Genomic DNA, 19386 nt, shown 5'->3' with positions numbered 1-19386 from the left:
TGCAAGTGTCATAGCAAAGGGTATGAATACTTATGTCAATGTGATATTTTAGTTTTTTATTTATAATAAATTTGCAAAACTTTCTAAAATGCTGTTTTCTCTTTGTCATTAAGGGGTATTAAGTGCAGATTGATGAGGGAAAAAATGAATCTAAACGATTTCAGCATAAGGCTGTAACATAACAAAATGTGAAAAAAGTGAAGGGGTCTGAATACTTTCTGAATGCACTGTATATAATTACTCCTTCAGCATAGCAATGTAAAACCTGAGGCAAGTTTGAGGAAATCAGAGTTTGGATGAGTTGTGCTATTCCATCCATTCCTTCAGCACAGATCTGTTTACAAGCTCTAGATTTCCTTAATTTTTTTATAATTCATTGAAAGTTTGTCCTTTATGGGTGACACTTTGAAGAAGATCCTCACCAATGGTTGTATTGTGCTGATAATTATTTACAGTCATGTGAAAAAGTAAGTACACCCCATGTAAAGTTTTAACTTTTTCAACATAGTTCAACATACAGATATTTGATCTTCATTTCAACAATATTGATAGACAAAGGTGATATAATATAACAAATATCATGAAACATTTACATGTTGTAGTCCATTGTATAATTTAAATAAACATAAATGCAAATTTCGCATGTGGAAAAAGTAAGTACACCCCTACATTTATCACTACTTCAAATATCTAAAATTAGAATCGGGTGCATCAGCTCAGGTGCAAATGATTAGAACATCGTCAGAGAGGATCTTGGAGGAACCTGTCTTATTTAAACCTCAGACATTTAGTTTGGTTTGCTCTTTGTTGTTGAAGTGTGCGGCGTCACCATGCCCAGATCAAAAGAGCTCTCTGAAGCCTTTAGAAAGAAGGTTTTAGATGCCTACGAGTCTGGGAAGGGATTTAAAAAGATCTCCAAACAATTTGAAATCAATCATTCGACTGTCCGGAAGATAATCTACAAGTGGAGAAGATTCGAAACAACTGCCAACTTGTTCAGGCCAGGCCGCCCCAGCAAGTTCAGCCTGAGAGCAGACCGCAAGATGCTGAAAGAAGTCTCTAAGAACCCCAGAATGTCATCACGGGACATACAGGTAGCTCTTGCCACTGTTGATCTCAAAGTGCACGAGTCTACCATTAGAAAGAGGCTGCAGAAATTTGATCTACATGGGAGGTGTGCCAGGAGGAAACCTTTCCTGTCCAGAAAGAACATCAGGGCAAGACTAAAGTTTGCCAATGAACACCTCGGCAAAGACCAGCACTTCTGGAACAATGTGCTCTGGACAGATGAGTCAAAGGTAGAGATATTTGGCCACAGTACCAGAAGACATGTTTGGCGAAAACCAAAGACAGCATTTGACCACAAGAATCTGATACCAACTGTAAAGCATGGTGGTGGAAATATTATGGTTTGGGGCAGCTTTGCTGCATCAGGGCCTGGGCAGCTCACCATCATAGAATCCACTATGAATTCTTCATTGTATCAGAGGGTGCTTGAGGATAATGTGAGGCCATCTGTCGGAAAGTTGAAGCTCAACCGAAGGTGGACCTTGCAACATGACAGTGTGACCTTGCAACAACAACAGTGACCCTAAACATACCAGTAAATCCACCAAGGAATGGCTGAAAAGAAAGAAATGGAGGGTTCTGGAATGGCCAAGTCAAAGCGCGGATCTAAATCCCATCGACATGTTGTGGGGGGATTTGAAACGAGCTGTGCATGCAAGAAACCCATGAAACATCGCACAGCTGAAAGAATTCTGCATGGAGGAGTGGGCAAAAATTTCTCCCAGTCGATGTCAGAGACTGGTAGACAGTTATAAGAAACGCCTACTTGAGGTTGTTTCTGCCAAAGGGGGCAATACCACCTATTAGAGCCAAGGGTGTACTTACTTTTTCCACATGAAAAATTTTCATTTATGTTTATTTAAATTATACAATGGACTACAAAATGTAAATGTTTCATGATATTTGTTATATTATATCACCTTTATCTATCAATATTGTTGAAATGAAGATCAAATGGCTGTATGTTGAAATATGTTGGAAAAGTCAAAACTTTACATGGGGTGTACTTACTTTTTCACGTGACTGTATATTTTAGCAAAGAGCCTCTTTCTTCATGATTGTGCCGGTGCACATAACAGGATACCTGGAGTCCTGACTACATGGTCCTTAAAGTTGCACATTTCTGTAATTTGTTTAAAAACAAAAACTGAGACATTCAGATGCATTTTTAAGAAATTAAGATTATCTTATTTTGGGATAATACTTATCTAACAACTTTGCTACTGTTGAATGGTTGTTGAGGCAAAAAAGAAAACAACTCCATTTGGAATGGTTGTATTTCACCTGTCTGTATGTTTTGTATAGTACTTCATCGATATTAGCAAATTGTGATGGTGATTGTTTATTGGCCAAACAAGTTGTCCTTCCTGTATGTCAATCTTTTCAAGACATGTTTTTAATATGAGGAAGCACAAGGAAAATCCAGCATGTTGGTTTGAGGGTGGGTAGAGGAGACGTTTAGCACAGAAATGTTATGTAATTATTGCGCCTCATTCTTATTTCTACTCTTTACAGTGTGAGTGGCTGTTGGGAGAAGAACAAGCCCCTGTTGCCGATGAAGGCGGAGTGGACCCACAGGGTCCACTCTTTCAGGCCATCCTGGAGAATCCAGTGGTGCAACTTGGGCTTAGTAACCCCAAGCTTTTGCTTGGTAATGAGTTTATTTTGCACATTTATACTGCTAAATGACTTGACCTGCTGCTTAAGAATCAAGTTGTTGTAGGCACCGTTTAGCAATATGGTGAAGTCCTCCTCCAACCCCACAATTCCCTAGTTTGGGGGAGGGGGGGGGGGCGGACGGAAACAGGAAGGCTGGGGGGGGGGGGGGGGAGGGGCAATGCATGGAGTCGGACAACACTGGCTGGGGCACTGGTTGGCACGGAGTCGGAAAACATCGGTGGGGGTACTGAACCAGGCAACACTGGATGGCGTGGTGCTGAACAACACTGGGGTAGGGGGGGCATGCAGCAAAAGACACACCGGGGCAGCACGTGCCGTCACGTGCCACCTCTCAGAGGTCTGAAAATGTTGGGGTGGCACAGGGCCGGACAAGACTGAGGGAAATTTAGTCGGAGAATGCCGGAAGGGGGAGCATGTAGCCACAGAAGGCTGGGGGATGGAGGCACAGAGCCGGAGAAGGTCTGGGGTGGGGGAGCACATGGTATAAGAAAGCCGTGTGAGAGGGGGGCACTTTCTTTGACTAGAAGGGCAGGTGTGTGTGCATGCGTGCACGCACATGTATATGTATCAAGACCCAATCATGTCTCTCACCCATAAATTGGAGGGAATAACTAATCGGCTCTCACCTTATCAATTTCCCGAGGTGGTTAGGATGATAAATAAATCGACTCCTTCCATGCTCTTCCAGTGACCTGTTAGCAACAAGTGTGGTCTGCCACACGAACACTGTTTCTGCCCTATTGATCACCAGTTAGAAGGCTTGCAGTCGGGAATAATAAATTAAATGAAAGGAGCACACTGACCCTAGGCGTGACATGATACTGATGTCATCCATGTAAATTATGCTGACACATCACCTCCAAACTAGGATGGCATCCGTGTGGCACTCAGATCTTTGAAGACAGACTTATTACTTTATAGTAACGAATAAATGAAAGCAGAGCCGCCAATCCTCGTCAGGACGACATCCTGCCAAATCGTTTATTCGTACCAAGCTAAGCTTGTTAATAAATACGCATTTTCTTTTCTTTGGCGGACAGTGCTGGACGAGATATACTGTAAAGGTTTGGCTTATTGGTTCACGAGTTATCAAACAGAGTGACCACTATATTCATCATGGGTGTGTGTCTGTGTGTCCGCAGCATAACAACCCGATGATATCCGATCTTGTTGAAACTTGGGTGGGAGGTTGATATCATGATCTAGTTGTGTCGTGCCGAGAGTGGGCGTATTGCGCCCATTGTGGGCGGAGCCACGCCCGAAAAAGATCTTTTTAGGGGGTAATCGATTGCAAGCTATATCTTCTCCGAGGGAGTTGGTGGAATCTGACAGGGGTTTTGGTATTTGGTTAGGCCAATGTCATGTGTCTAGCCCCACGGAGCTCGATTTTTCATTTTTGCCCCAAGGTCAAGGTCACAAGGTCGCAAAATTTAGAAAAGTCGATTTTTGATGGTTTTATTACATTGTTCGCTTCCTGATAGGGTGAAATGTCATACATGATCTTATATTATCACATACATCATGAAATGCAAGTTTTCCAACAAATTTCAGAATCTTTGACCTTTGAAGGTCACAAAGGTCAAATTTTCAAAGTTGTCGGAATCGAACCGAATTTTCGGTATTGTGCAGCTAACTAACCTCATAACTGATTATACATTATTTTCTATCTCATTTCAAGGTCAGTAACCTTCGTTTTGACATTTCCAGGCCAACACCACACACAATTATGTACAGCTGGCTCTTAAAGGCCTGCGCACGCAGAGCATTGGGGCCTTTTGTAAATAGGCATGTACACCGCATGTCGGGGGCCGACACTTACTACGTAGGCCCCCGACCCCCCAGTCCGGGCCTGTTTCGGTTATAGTCCGTCCTTTGTCATTGAATACCGCTCCCTCGTGAACCATTGTCGTCTCCTGACTTTTTCAATTTATATTCATACTCAGGGTAAATTCATCAACTTGCCAGGGATGACATTGATTGCAGTATACGCTTATCAGTGGTCGATTTCATATGCTTGGTCAAGCTAAAGAGGCAGACAATCACAATGGTCGACGTGACCACCAACAACTTCCAGTTAATCCGTTGGAGAAGGCTAAAACTATCGTAATTAGCAACGTTCGCCAGTCCTATTCTCGCAGCCTCACTAACGGCGGGCAAATGGACAAGTCCAGCACCCTGCACAAATTGATTGCTGTCTTCGACGATGAAGGTATTCTAAGAGTCAGGGGTATACTCGACTGAGCAGACCCAAGTGGCAAGGAGTGACATCCAGTCATACTACCCAGACAGCATCACTTTACAACCGTCGATGTACGTCATTATCATGATCAAGGTCGACACTTCCCAAGTGGCACTATTCGTCCCGGTGGATATTGGATCGTTGGTGGCAAGCGTCTCATTGATGGTATACTGAACAAGTGTGTCACATGTCATAAACTCCAAAGGAAATGCGTACAGCAGCAAGTGGCTGATCTTCCCCCTGAACGACATCTACCTTCTGCTCCCTATACCCATGTTGGCCTTGATTTTTTTTTTTGGACCATGGAAGGTTCATTTATCGATGCACTCTGCTACTTCGTGGCTATGTCTGGGCTCAACCTTACTTTCAGACTGTGGAAGCAACTTTGTCTGGGCTCAAAATGTGCTAAATGACGGAAATGGACAAAAGGTTTATCAAGATACTTGATGAGTGTCGGTGATGATATCGTTCTGTTGAAGACAGATATTCACAGGAAAGCCTGGCCCTATGGACGTGTGACTGAGACAATGACAGTCGGTTTTCGAAAAGTACGAATCCACACCATGAAGGGTGGCAAACCCCATATCTAGCTGCAGCCCGTACCTGAGGTCGTATTGCTTATACCAGCAGAAGAAGAGTGAATTCCTTCATCGTGTTTTATTGATTGTTAATTTCATATTCTCCTGTTGTTTTCTTTCCACTGTGTCCTTATCTGTTAGCCAGAGTGTAGTCCATGAATTTAGTGTTTATATATGATGTACTGTGTAGTCAACTCATCATTAATTTGCAAATGTTCTGAGCCAAGGTGGCTACACCAAAGCCAATGTTCACGTAATTCTCTTTCCTCAATCAATTGCTATAGTGGTTTATATAAAAAAAATACCAGGCGGGGGGTGTGATGGAACCAAGTTTGAATGTAAAATGCACATATTTGCTCCCTCCATGTTTTGCTTCATGCATATTCATGCTCCACCCAGGTCTTGTGTTATCTCCGCTGGGGCAGTTCGCGCGGAGTCACTTCCTTTTGGGCAGCTAACATTCGTGGATTTATTTGACAAAAGCACGGTTTTTTTACCATCGTATTGGAATGTTTAAAACAAAATGTAAAGTGATTTAAACCTGTGTTGGTAAGCTGCCTGGAGCATTCTTTCCTCAAAGAATCTGCACATGATAGTCTAGTAGGAAGACTAGGTCCCCCTGCACCCCCCGGAGATATACTTCTAATCAGTGTTTCTAGATTGGAAAAAATGTGTAGAAAATGACTAGCTATGGCCCCAAGCTGAAAAAATGTCCCACATACCATTTTTATGCAAATTACTGCTGCCATTATCAAAAAAACGATTTTTGACATATCTCAGCCAATATTGCAGATAATTGAAAAATGAAGGTGTCTAGACCCATGTTTTGAAGGGCATAGATCATGATAGAACTATTCATAACATGATTACATGTGTCTATGGTATACTAGTATGCATATTAATGCTGTAATTACAAAATAATCAGTTTTACAAATGATAAGGATACGTTAATACTGCAGATAACTTAACATGGTACATAAGGGGTCTAAACCCAGGTATTTTCAAGGTTAAATGTCAACAAGATGCTCCTGAGTCTTGCATAGGGGCGGGACATTGGCAGTAACATTGGTACCACTCAACTTTTCTTCCCACCATTGACTTTGTATTGCGAGAGATTTTCACTTGCTTATTTAAAGGTTTCTCACCCAGCCCACGTAAAATCTACCAACTCCTGCTGTTAACTCCCAAACATATTTTTTTATGTTATCCAATCACAGTGCAGAAATGACAGACTAGAGATCCAAATTAGTGCTGCTATAGCTGCCATTTTACATTTCCATCCATGTAACATGCGCGCTCGCGCGCTCGTATCAATTGGTAATGTCGCGCGCTCGTATCAATTGGTAACGTTGATGTTATTGAATACCTCAGTTGAAAGTTCAGTCTTCCATTCCATCTGTGTGTTGTTCTTGGTATTCATCCTCCAATCTAGCCAGGTAAGATGCTAACTATAATGTTACTCACACTCTTGACTTCAGTTTCTGCATGAAATCATAAACAGGCAGAATAACAGCTGAGCCAGCTAGCACCATGTTAGCTAACGTTAAAGCTAGCCTCATCTATGTACAGTATGTTCCTAATGTCGGTGTAACTTAAACTTTTGTTAATGCCAAACATGAGACATATCTGTTGACTTCTGTATATGAATTGAACCAGAAAGAGGCACGACAGCTGAGCTAGCTACAGTAACTTAGCACAATGTTTCATTGGCCTAGATAGCTAACGTTAGTGTGGAAGAATTTAGATGTTTTAGCTATTAGCACTTTTGATGCCACTAAACATGGTTTAGTCAGCTAAAAAGTACCCTAGTGTAGAACATGACTCAGAACCTCTGTTACCTCACTGAAAACTCAGAGCCTCCTTTCACAGGCACTTTTAACATCATTCGTGATTTCTTATTTGTCATTTAACAGTGATGGTAGACATCGACAGCAAGCATGCCCAAAAGAAAACGGAGTGTAGAACCTGCAGCCCAAAGCTCTCCTCCTACATGCATCCTTCATGTACCATCCATGTCTGATCATGGGGATTTCACGCCCCTCCGTAAAATTAAAGGATCTGCTTCAGAAAAACTGCAACTGCTTCAAAAGATCCGGGATAGACGTCTCAACCAACCGCATGACTCCCCATGTCGTATGCAATCAGTATGTGATCAGATCCCGGCAACTCTTCCTGATGACCTAGAAAGAGTAGGATATCACAGCAAGTGTTATAAGCACTTTGTCCGCCACTTTCATCGTCTGGGAGATGATACAGAACCAGGGCCATCAACCTCATCATGGCATCACTCTCCTCGTAAACCAGGAGGTTCTGCTGAACCCATCTTCCCGCCAGAGTGTATATTTTGTGAGAAAGTTGAGACCAAAGATGCTCATCGCAATACTGAGAGGCCTACAACCTTCCCATCCTTTAAAAACAAAGAAAATGCATGGGAGCAAATCGAAACACGGGCTGAGAAAATGGGTCTCTATCGACTCCATCGAAAGGTGAAAAACAAAGACCTCTTTGCATGTGAGGCCAAACACCATCCGTCATGTTTTAAAGCTTTCCGCACAGCATTCTACAACTATGAGCGTGCGATTCACAGAGCCGAAGCACCAAAGGAGCAGGCTTGCATGTCAGCCGCCCATGAAAAGGCATTCAACTCAGTACTGGAACACATTCAAACCCAGGTCATCCAGCAGAATAAAGTTCTACAGCTTTCTTCCTTGCGCTTGCTCTATGTCGAGGAACTGAAACTGAATGGATATGAGAACTCAAATTATCGGTCAGAGAAACTACTGAAACGCCTACAGAATGACCCAATCAAGGAGCATATCCACTTCACGAAGGTTGATCATGACAAATGTGATGTCATTTCTTTCTGGCTTGTGCACAGCTCAAACATAACAGTTTCCAATGCTCTCGCACGAGCATTCACACTCGGAAGCACAAACAAGAACCAAAATGTTGCCCTCCAACTTCGCCAGGGTATTCTACAGGCTTTCAGAGAGTGTAAAGACCAACCATGGCCACCAACAGCTGAAGACATGGAGCTCAATCCTGAAGACATCCTACCTCCAGACCTTGTCCGCTTTCTCAGCGTGCTAATGACTGGCAAGGAGGGCATCGAGACAGAAAAGGTGAAGCGTCTGGTCTTCTCCATTGGACAAGATCTGTGCCGTGCAGTGTCAGATGGAAAATGGAAGTTACCAAAGCACATTCTCCTCTGTGTGACTGTAAGGCACCTGTTCCGAAGCAAACAGCTCACCACAATACTACACAGGCTTGGACACTCTGAGAGCTACGATTTCGCCTTGGAGTTGGAAACTGCTCTCGCCAAGGTCCTGGATGAAGTCTCAACTTATCGTACACCACAAATTGTGACAGGAGAGGGCAACCTTGTATTCCACTGTGAGTGGGACAACTTGAATAAAACCACTACCAGTGTGCACGGCAGCAACATTGTAAACAGTGCTGGAGGAATCATGGTGCAGGAGGTCAAGCCCGGGTTCGAGAGCAGCAAGGACCGAATGCTACCTACCATCAATAGGTCACAACAGCGTAGCCTGAAGGTCGACACACCAAAAACTCTCCCACCCTTGCACTTTACTCGCGTTGGCCCGAAGTTCCCTGAAGGCTCATCATTCACACCGCCAGCAGAGAATGACACAGTCTATGCCACTACGATGCAAGAGTACTACATCTGGCTCTTCATCAGATACATCGGAAGCTGTGGCCTGCAGCCTGTGCCTGGGCTAGGGGGTTTCACCTCTGCAACTGGTTCTCCCCCACCCAGCAAATCAACAGTCGAAGAGTGGTCACATTGAGTGCTAGGACTATTTTGACAGTTGTAATATTTAGAAAAATAAAACTTTGTGTTAACGTCTGTGTAGACGGACCTTAATATGAGTCTATTATTTCGTAAAACTGTGATTATTTTGTAAATAAAGCACTAATTAGCATACTAGTATACCATAGACACATGTAATCATGTTATGAATAGTTCTATCATGATCTATGCCCTTCAAAACATGGGTCTAGACACCTTCATTTTTCAATTATCTGCAATATTGGCTGAGATATGTCAAAAATCGTTTTTTTGATAATGGCAGCAGTAATTTGCATAAAAATGGTATGTGGGACAATTTTTCAGCTTGGGGCCATAGCTAGTCATTTTCTACACATTTTTTCCAATCTAGAAACACTGATTAGAAGTATATCTCCAGGGGGTGCAGGGGGACCTAGTCTTCCTACTAGACTATGAGGTCCGTTCCAGGATAGTCGTAACAACAAATATATCTTCATGAAGACTGCGATCATCAGTAGGACTATACCCTGTAGAACTGTGGACAGTTGCATTGTATGCTTCATTCCAATTAGCGTAGTCGGCAGGACCTGGCAAGTAGAAGTGAACGAGGATTCAGAAGGCAGTGTTAGTTTTCAATCAGCATGTCCAGCGGTGAAGAACACTGTGTGACGAGCGATCCTGACGAGATCGAGTCCCTGTGGGAGGAGGTTGGGTCTCTACATGAGGAGGTCAAAAGACCGAGCCAACGGCCGCATCCACCTCGATGGGATTAAGTCAAGCCATCGGAGATGTGGCCATATTGGTGCGTGTGCCGGTGGGCTCGACAGAACCTCTCGGGATTGAAAGACTTCCATGCCATTGCCTTTTGGTCCGCTATTAAATCCGCTTTAATTAATATGCTGGTGTTGCCTTCTTTACTTACACTGCTACAATCATTGTACCAATGTAAGTAATGAGTAATCATTGTAGCAGAGATCGAATAGTATGGAAGGTGGTTCCACAGGTGGGAAAAGAGAGGAATAAATGAGTAGAAGCTAGTAGTGGTTCTGGATTTGGGCAGTTTCACTAGGAGGTAGGAGGTGGTTGCTGTTGGACCGCATCCATCCTGCCTGTGGGTGGTAAGCTGCCTAAGGGGGGGGGGGGGGGGGGGGGAGCTACACTATGCTGCGATTATACTAAATACTATATACTCGATGTTTCAACAAAATTATTGTGGGACCCCGCTATTCGCGGGGGATACTTTCCTGGAAAAACCGCGAATAGCGGGGCATTGTTTCAATGGAAAAAGGGGGGATGGGTTCCCGAGTCGCGAAAGTCCGCAAATAGAGAGGACCAAACCGTGAATGGCAAGGAGGGCGGGGGCGTATATTCTGAAAATGACTTTACAGCTGGAAATGGCCTAAATAAGAAAAATGCAGCTTGCATTCTCTCATCTGTCTCATTAACCTTCTGCCATGTCCTATTCCGTGTTCCCATGTTCCTATGTGAATGAATAAGATTAGATCGATAAGATTCATTGTGATTCCGAACAGGGGATTTGTTTTATATCTGTTACCTCAGTTTTGTTGTGTGTCTCTGTGTCTCTTCTGCCCTGCTGCTCTCTCTGTGGTAATAAACCTTTTGTTCATAAAAACCTGTATGTGGTCATTTGAGGTACTGGACTTTGCCATTAACCTAATTCAATTAAAAAATCCAGTGACGGGCCGGTTGGGAAATGCGCATGTGGGGCCATTCAACAATTACGTAGTGCTATTTTTTTTAGAGAAGTGCATATGAGCTTGATTAAACCTTACAAATAATTTAACACTCGACCCAAACAAAGCCAATGTTAATCTGACGCAACAAACCCGGGCAGTGTATTATCAGCAGAGGTCTACAGGCCTGTGTTCGGCCCACCAGGAAACAAGATGGTGGCCATATCCTTTCTTCTCAGTACTATGGTGGGAGAGTCTAGCAACAGATGTGGTTGTGGTCCGGTAGCTGTCTGGCAGTGATGTGACCGGCTGTGATGAAGAAGCTGAAGAAAACTACAGAAGTAAAAAAAAACAAAAAACATTTTGCACATGTAAATGATTGCACTCTGGTCGTGTGATGAGGGAGGTTCCTACAGATATGTTAAAAACCACGTACAAATATCACAGGTATTTTGAACAACATCACTCATAAAGAGTCTTGTGCATCATCAGTTGAAGTTGTGTGTTGCCTTGTTGAACATTAATTTGTGTATGTACATTGACAGTTTTTGGTCTTTCGCAGCATTTGAGGACATGCTGCAGAACCCATTGAACAGCACGCAATGGATGAATGACCCTGAGACAGGGCCTGTGATGCTCCAGATCTCTCGCATCTTCCAAACACTTAACAGGCAGTGATTCAGCACGAGGAAACATGATCTCTTGAATTGAAGCCATGTCTGTTTAAATGTCTGCACGAACGTTTGGTGTTTATTTATGCAAAGACCATGTGCTTATAACAACATCAGCCTTCTGATGTTGAAAATCATTATATAAGCCACTGCAAAGTAACATGTTTTGCAAATTCTTTGCAAAACTTTTAAAGTCGTTTGGTTTCGCAACCACTTTATCTGAAGTAGCAATATATTTTTGGTTGATGATTGTAGAATTGATTGCAAAATGTTTACTGTTCAGGGTTCTGTTTTGATGAAAGTTTAGCAGAAAATTAATTCTGTCTATAAAATTATCAATAAAGAGCTACACTGTGCTGCGATGATTATACTATATACTGGATGTTTCAACAAAATGTATTGTGGGACCCCACTATTCGCGGGGGATACGTTCCTGGAAACCGGGAATAGCGGGGCATTGTTTCAATGAAAAAAGGGGGGGTGGGTTCCCGTGTCATGAAAATCCGCAAATAGAGAGGACCAAACCTCTCCATTTGGTCCTCTCTATTTGTGGATTTTCACGACACGTGAACCCATCCCCCCTTTTTCCATTGAAACAATGCCCCGCTATTCGCGGTTTCCTGGCGAGGCAAATCCAGAGAATGTCAACGATAATCCGTGAAGGTCGATGAAAGTCCCGTGAATGTATGCTGTGGCATTGTTTCAATGGGGAAAAGGGGGATTCGTTATAGGTTCCCGGCAGTTCCTGATTCATCGATGGCATTTTTTTAAAGTTTAAAATGTTTTCCACCCCAAATGCACATGATTACAGTTTCACAAAAAATGCTTTCAAATAAAATAAATGACCACCAGGTACCATTTCCAATTTATTGAAGTAATGTCCTTACAGTTTAGTAAAAGTGCTTAACCAGTTTAACCATACCACACCGTGAAACAAAACAAAATATCACCACACCATCATGTACCGTTTAAAATTTTTATTTTACAAACACACATCATTCAAATGATGGTGATGAATGAAAATCCCATTAATTCCTCGAACTCTGAGGATGACCCGAATGATGTGCACTGAGGGAGAGGCAGGATAGGGATTATGTGGAACTAATTAATTTAGCGTTGAATGATAGACGGAAGACTCAAAATCATTAATGTCCAAACTGTTTAAGATAATTGACTGATTTTTTAATGAAACGTGGAGGATTTTGCTTATCTTACAAGGAAGATATACATCAAAGGAATACAGAAAACCACTTGGCACGAATCCAAATCCAAAAAGAACACACACATACAAACACAACAATTCCTAAGCAAAATCCTGTAGCATTTGTGCAGCACAGTCTTTCTTATACTTGTGAAGAAAAAGAGAATGGGGCTGGGCTGAGGGGAGGAGAGAGAGGAAGAGGGGAATGAGATAAGAAAAGTTGCAAGAGATTCAAGCGTGATGAAGGCAATCTGGTTTTGTCCATTCCTTTCATCTTGGGAGAGATTTTGGGTTACAGAAAATACAATTCTCAGTTATTGTGAAGCATACAGTTATAACATAATACATTTCCCATTTTGTCTCAGAATATTCCCATAACGTGTATTGAGTTAATAGAGCATTAACCCACAGTTGTGTTGGCTTGGAAAAAATTGTGTAATTCATTTGATTCTCCAGAGAACGGCACTCCTTCAATGTCGTTGCTAAGTCACAATCTAATCTTTTTTTAGTGGGATGTGCCGGTGTAACCTTGCATGGAGCTCAACACTTATTAAAAAATAGTTTTAGAAAGTTTCTCTAGGCTTATACAAAATATTACTAAGAATAAAATGTTTGTTCTATAGTCCAAACCATTTGAGTATACGGTTAAAGTTTTACGAACTCATAGACATTATTTTGGAAAACAAAGGATGCTTTGTAATTTTAATTATTGCGCACCAGGTGTGGAGTACGTCATGCAACAGGGATTTGGCCTTCAGTTTCCCAAGACAAGAGTTACAAACGGTGGGAAGCTTTTCCGAGCAGGCAGGTTCCTCCAGCAACCATTTGCACATGGGCCCGCCCTGCGAGAATTCGTCAGTTGCACAGATTTCAAACTTGTCCAAAGCTCTCAGACAAATAAAATAGAATACACAACGCTGATTAATATATGTATTTATGAAGCTTAAGTACGCAATTAAAACTTAAGTGTTTGCCACATCAGGTGGAGGCTCAAGGAAATCCACTTAACTTACACAAATTACATACGCAATTAATTTCCTTCCACAACAAGTCCTCCCTTTTGGTCATTATCCATGACCATAATATAGAAGTGTCCAAATTAATTGTTTGAGTCACAGGTTGACTCCATTTTGAGGAACAATCTTTCAGAGTTTTGTTTTTAAACCTGCTTCCACAAATAATTTCTGTTCTTTTTGTTCGGTCCTTTGGTTACATTTTTCTAATTTATCCGAGGATACCTGACCTAATAGTTCTCCACGGATATACCTTTTTGTAGTCCGGGCAGGTCTTTGAACAGGTGAATAAAGGTCTTCAACATAGGTCACTTTGCTTAGCCCATCGTCTGGCAGTATCCCCTTATTAGTGGTAGCAGTGTGTCCAATTGTTCTTCCGGCTTCCATGTCAGAAGCCATTTAAATGATGAAGGAAAGTGTGATGCCAAATGGAATCATTACAGACCAATCATGCACATCTCCCGAAAGTCTCCTCACGTTTTGGAAGTTTTGGGGATGTAGTTGTGAAGAATTTAGCAGTGAAGCATTTAGTAACTAGCACTGGTGTGCATTTGATAATGCACAATACAATCAGAATCACAAATAGAATGGTGAAAATGAATTTCAAAATAGACGCACCCCAGCCTCCAAAAGTATTTCCTAGAATTTTTGTGACTTAGAGGTCAAAAATAGCAAACTAATGCTTGTATTTGCTGTGGGATAGGTAAGTAAGGAGGCATCTTTCCAGTATCCTTTTTGGGGTTAAAACTATCCTCAAATTCATTACATTTATACCCTCTTTTTCCCAACCTTGTACACCTGGCATCACTATCTCCTAAGATGACACTGCTGTTCGCATCCTTGGGAAACGACTACATAATTCATCCCAACCAAAAGGAACTACCTCCAATAGTATTCCATTCTCACTAGAATGTGGCATCTGTGTACATATCCAATAATTACTTTCATTTGCTATATGAATGAGCTCCTGTGTGGGCTAAATGCAGAAAAGTATTAATTCCATGTAATCCATCAGGTCTTAAGGTGTTTCCCCACTTTACCTTATGTCCTACCATCTGATAACAACAAACAAACAACATGCATTTTAAGGCCATTTTCCCTGCTAGAACGGGGGTTAGCCTTGCGGTCCCTATGACAATCTTCTCCATTTTTGTTACGAATTCCGGGTTTATGGGGGTTACAATTCAGGTCATTTCTTATGAATGTATATTCTATTAAAGGTTGTTGTGATTAAAGGGTCAGGAGCCCTTCTGGGAAAAACGAGATTGGAAACGGGATCGTGAAGAAGAGGAGGAGAAGGAAGGGCGGCCATCTTAAGCTTGGAGAGCTCCGACGCAAGCGGAGGCGATCGTTACCGACATTGGAACGGAGTTGGAAAAGCCCGTCTGGCGAGAGGAGTTACCTGCGCGGGATGATTGATTGCCGGTGACGTGTCAAGGTGCCGTGTGGTGCCGTGTGGCCAAGCGCCCGGCACTGTTCGCCTCGACGCCTACGAGGGCATGTACGGGTCGCACCTGGGGCCTGGCGCGCGAAAGAGATTGGAAGGAGACGGTTGAGAGTTGAGGCTGCAGCTCGAGACCGAGCCACCGAACGTGACGGACAAGGGAACCGTTCCTCTGTGAACCGAAGTCCACGCGTTAGGAGAGCGCCAGATTACTGCGGAACCTGCGAAGTAGGGTATCCTCGCTGAGGTTGTCGAGTATCCTCACTCCCAGCCCCGGATTGGAATCGGACATAGATTCCCCGATCGCTGGATCGACTCGACGTCACCTGGGAGGCGTGCAGAGACATTGGGGGCAAGGGCCATGAGTGTTGCCAACACTGTTGTGGGTTAAGGTGGTGCCACCTATACTATAGATAAGGATTGTATGGAAGTGCTGTAAACGCATTGTGATTCCTGTGCGGGATTTGGGAAAATATTGGGGATTGTTCGTAACCCTTGGTGTGGACACGTTATTGATTGACTTATTTTCACCCAAGGACCATACATCTTTCTGCCGGGGCTCCCCTCGAGGTTGACTCCGTAACAGAATTGGGGGCTCGTCCAAATTACAATTTGCGGATTCGCAATTGGGTCTACGTCCGGGATCTATAAAATTGTCTGAATTTCAGTCCGGGAAAGAATTCCCAAGAGTGGGAACTTTTCCAACATTCCCAAAATTGTTTTGCTCTGCCGACAAAACAACAACAACAACAACAACAAAAAAACAATAGCAATAATAGTAATACTGTTGCTTTTCTTTGTTGGAAATTTCTGGGGTGAAGGTTAACAGGTGTTACCAGTAGTGACCATGGCGTTTGTGGCACAGAACTTTGCGGTAACCCCTAGTGAGGCACAGTTCCGAGCATTACTAAAATCGGACCTCTTGAAATTGGCCAAACATTTTAACTTGGAGGTCCGAACTAATTTGAGGAAGGCAGAGTTGCAGACCACGGTGATACAGTCTATGGTGGGATTAGGAACATGGGACGAGTTAGCCTGGGAGTGGCTACCCGAAGAACCAGAAGACGTTGAGCTCCGGAAACTGGAGTTGCAATTACGGAGCCAGGAACGGATCAAAGAAGAAGAAAGGAAAGCAGAAAAGGAAAGAGCAGAAGAAGAAAGGAGAGTGGAACGAGAACTCCAGGAAAGGTTAGAAAGAATGAAAACAGAGGAAAGGAAAGCAGAAAAGGAGAGAGCAGAAGAAGAAACGAAAGCAGAAAAGGAAAGAGCAGAAGAAGAAAGGAAAGCAGAAAAGGAAAGAGCAGAAGAAGAAAGGAAAGCAGAAAAGGAAAGAGCAGAGGAAAGGAGAGTGGAACGAGAACTCCAGGAAAGGTTAGAAGGGAGAAAAGCAGAGGAGAGGAGAGCTGCAAGGGAACTCGAAGCAGAGGAGAGAAAAGCCGAAAGGGAATTAAAGGAACGTGACATGGCGCTTCAGCAAGAAATTAAATTCAAGGAGCTGGAGTTAATGAGAGAACGGGGAGAGGTACCACCCTTGCTGACTGGGCCGACACCTAGCCAGAACACCTGGGATGTGGGCAGACATGTGAGGCTGGTTCCACCCTTCAGTGAAAAGGAAGTCGCTAAATTTTTTCCACACTTTGAGAAAGTGGCTCGACAGTTAAACTGGCCGGAGGAGGCCTGGACCATACTAGTGCAAAGTGTGCTGGTGGGTAAAGCTCAAGATATTTATTCGGCGCTACCAATGGACCAATGTGCAGATTATGAGGTATTGAAGAAGCACATTCTCAAAGCCTATGAGTTGGTTCCTGAAGCTTACCGGCAAAAATTCAGGAATGCCAGGAAGAGGGAGAGTGAGACCCATGTGGAGTTTGCCAGAGTGAAAGGAAACATGTTTGATCGGTGGTGTGAGTCAAAAGGAGTCGGGAAAGACTTCGAAACATTGCGTGACTTGATCCTGGTGGAGGAATTTCAACAGTGTGTCCACGAGGACATCAAAGTGTACCTGCAGGAAAAGAAAGTACCAAAGTTGTGGGACGCAGCCACCATGGCAGATTATTATGCCTTAACACACCGGATAGGGGTCCACAAACCTAACTCCTCGCCTAGATTTCCGCAGGGGAGTTGTGGAACAGCAGGTGCGGAGAACGACAATACATGGCGGCGGCCTCGAGATGATTATGGGGACAACGCAGATACCCGAACTGTTCGAAATCAGAGGGCGACGGGCCCTAGACAAACTTATTTTCCGGGGGGCCCGAGGCAGACCACGAGTTTTTCCTCCGGGCCTACTTGCGCTTTTTGCAAGAAACCTGGACACTTGATGTCCAGTTGTTACCTCATGAAAAGGGAAAACCCAGAGCGGAGTCCGACTATTACAACTCCGAATGCGATGGCAAGCGTAAGAAATCGCCCACAGAAGAGTTACCAACCATTTATTTATGAGGGGTTTGTCTCACTCGAGGGAGACTTGACTAACCCAAGACCTGTTAGGGTATTGAGGAACACAGGAGCCCATCAATCCTTAATGCTTGAAGGCATTTTGCCATTGTCAAAGAGTACCGCAACTGGTGATAGTGTTCGGTTACAAGGGATCGGTGGCTGTGTTAGGGCCCCACTTCATGTCATCCATTTGGAATCCGATTTGGTGTCAGGACCGGTCACCGTCGGTTTACAAGCCACGCTTCCTGTAGAGGGAGTATCTGTGGTTATCGGGAATGATTTGGCCGGGGGGAAAATTTATGGTAACCCGAGGGTTGGTAAAGAGCACAGCAGGGAAAATAACACCACACCAGCTCGGGAGGGTGACAAAAGTACCAAGTTATTTGTAGGGGGACTGAACTTCAAAACAGAGGAAGAAGTTCTGACCTCTGTCTTCAACAGATATGGGCCGCTGGTGGAAGTGCGGTTGGTAAAAGACAGGGAAACGCAACGGTCAAGAGGGTTCGGCTTTGTCACGTTTGCAAGCACAAAAGACGCCAGGGAGGCAGAGAAGAATTGGAATGGTAAGGAGTTGGAGGGTCGGACCATAACAGTAGGGAAGGCATTTCGTAGGCATCGAGAGGTCTACAGAAGAGGACAACTTGGCGGTAGAGTTGGTGTTGGCAGCGGCCGATATTACTATGGAGGCTCCCAGAGTTACGGCATCTCCCGAAAGAATGATTGTCAGAGCACTGGCCGAGACGGAGACCACCAGTCAGGTGACTGCTGGGACAAGGGGTCCCACCATAACTGTTAGGAGTCCGGAGAAGTTGAAGCACTCTATATACGGCGGAGCCGCCGAGCCTGGGCTCCTACACGGACTAACCGTGAACGCCACGTTCTTAAAGGCGTCCCGGTGGGGAACTTTCCTGCACGGACTAACCGTGAACTCCACGTTCTTAAAGGCGTCCATGTAATGAACTTTCCTCCCCGGACTAACCGTGAACTCCACATTCCTTAAGGCATCCATGTTGTGAGTACTCAGCTGGGCCTCCTGAAAAAGTGCTATCGAGTTGTGTAACTTTGGGGCTTTGGTCACCACCCCTTAACCGTCATCCAAGAGAAACTATAAGTTGTTGACGCTTGGTCCAGAGGGAATTACCGTTGGAATCTCTGGGGGTTTTGTGAAAGTTTGTTGCTTTATTTTTGAGATGTGATAATTGTGCCCGGGGGGAACTGATGATTTGGGGTGTGAGTTATTTTGGTTTGTTTATCAAAGTTGGCCTGCAAAGAAAGTTTTCGCTGGGTTCAAACTTTCTTTCTTGAAGGGGGGGGGAGTGTTACGAAATCCGGGTTTATGGGGGTTACAATTCAGGTCATTTCTTATTAATGTATATTCTATTAAAGGTTGTTGTGATTAAAGGGTCAGGAGCCCTTCTGGGAAAAACGAGACCGGAAACGGGATCGTGAAGAAGAGGAGGAGGAGAAGGAAGGGCGGCCATCTTAAGCTTGGAGAGCTCCGACGCGAGCGGAGGCGATCATTACCTACATTGGAACGGAGTTGGAAAAGCCCGTCTGGCGAGAGGAGTT

At 43.8% G+C, this 19386-nt stretch overlaps 1 protein-coding gene across 2 annotated transcripts in view; it reads left to right on the top strand.

The window, feature by feature from the left end:
• UBAC1 (UBA domain containing 1) overlaps window positions 1–12076 on the top strand; it is a 44430-nt gene extending 32354 nt beyond the window's left edge. For both annotated transcript variants that reach the window (XM_068109824.2, XM_068109825.2), the window contains exons 9-10: window positions 2584–2719; window positions 11612–12076. In XM_068109824.2, coding sequence (XP_067965925.1) covers window positions 2584–2719; window positions 11612–11727 — 252 coding nt within the window. In that variant the 3' untranslated portion in view covers window positions 11728–12076. The remainder of the gene's footprint in view (window positions 1–2583; window positions 2720–11611) is intronic.
• The last annotated feature ends 7310 nt before the right edge of the window (window positions 12077–19386 follow it).

This window comes from Myxine glutinosa, chromosome 3, assembly GCF_964187855.1.
Source record: "Myxine glutinosa chromosome 3, kmMyxGlut1.1, whole genome shotgun sequence".
NCBI lineage: Eukaryota > Metazoa > Chordata > Myxini > Myxiniformes > Myxinidae > Myxine > Myxine glutinosa.
Note: the sequence above shows the minus strand (reverse complement) of the source record. Positions and strands in the feature narration are given on the sequence as shown.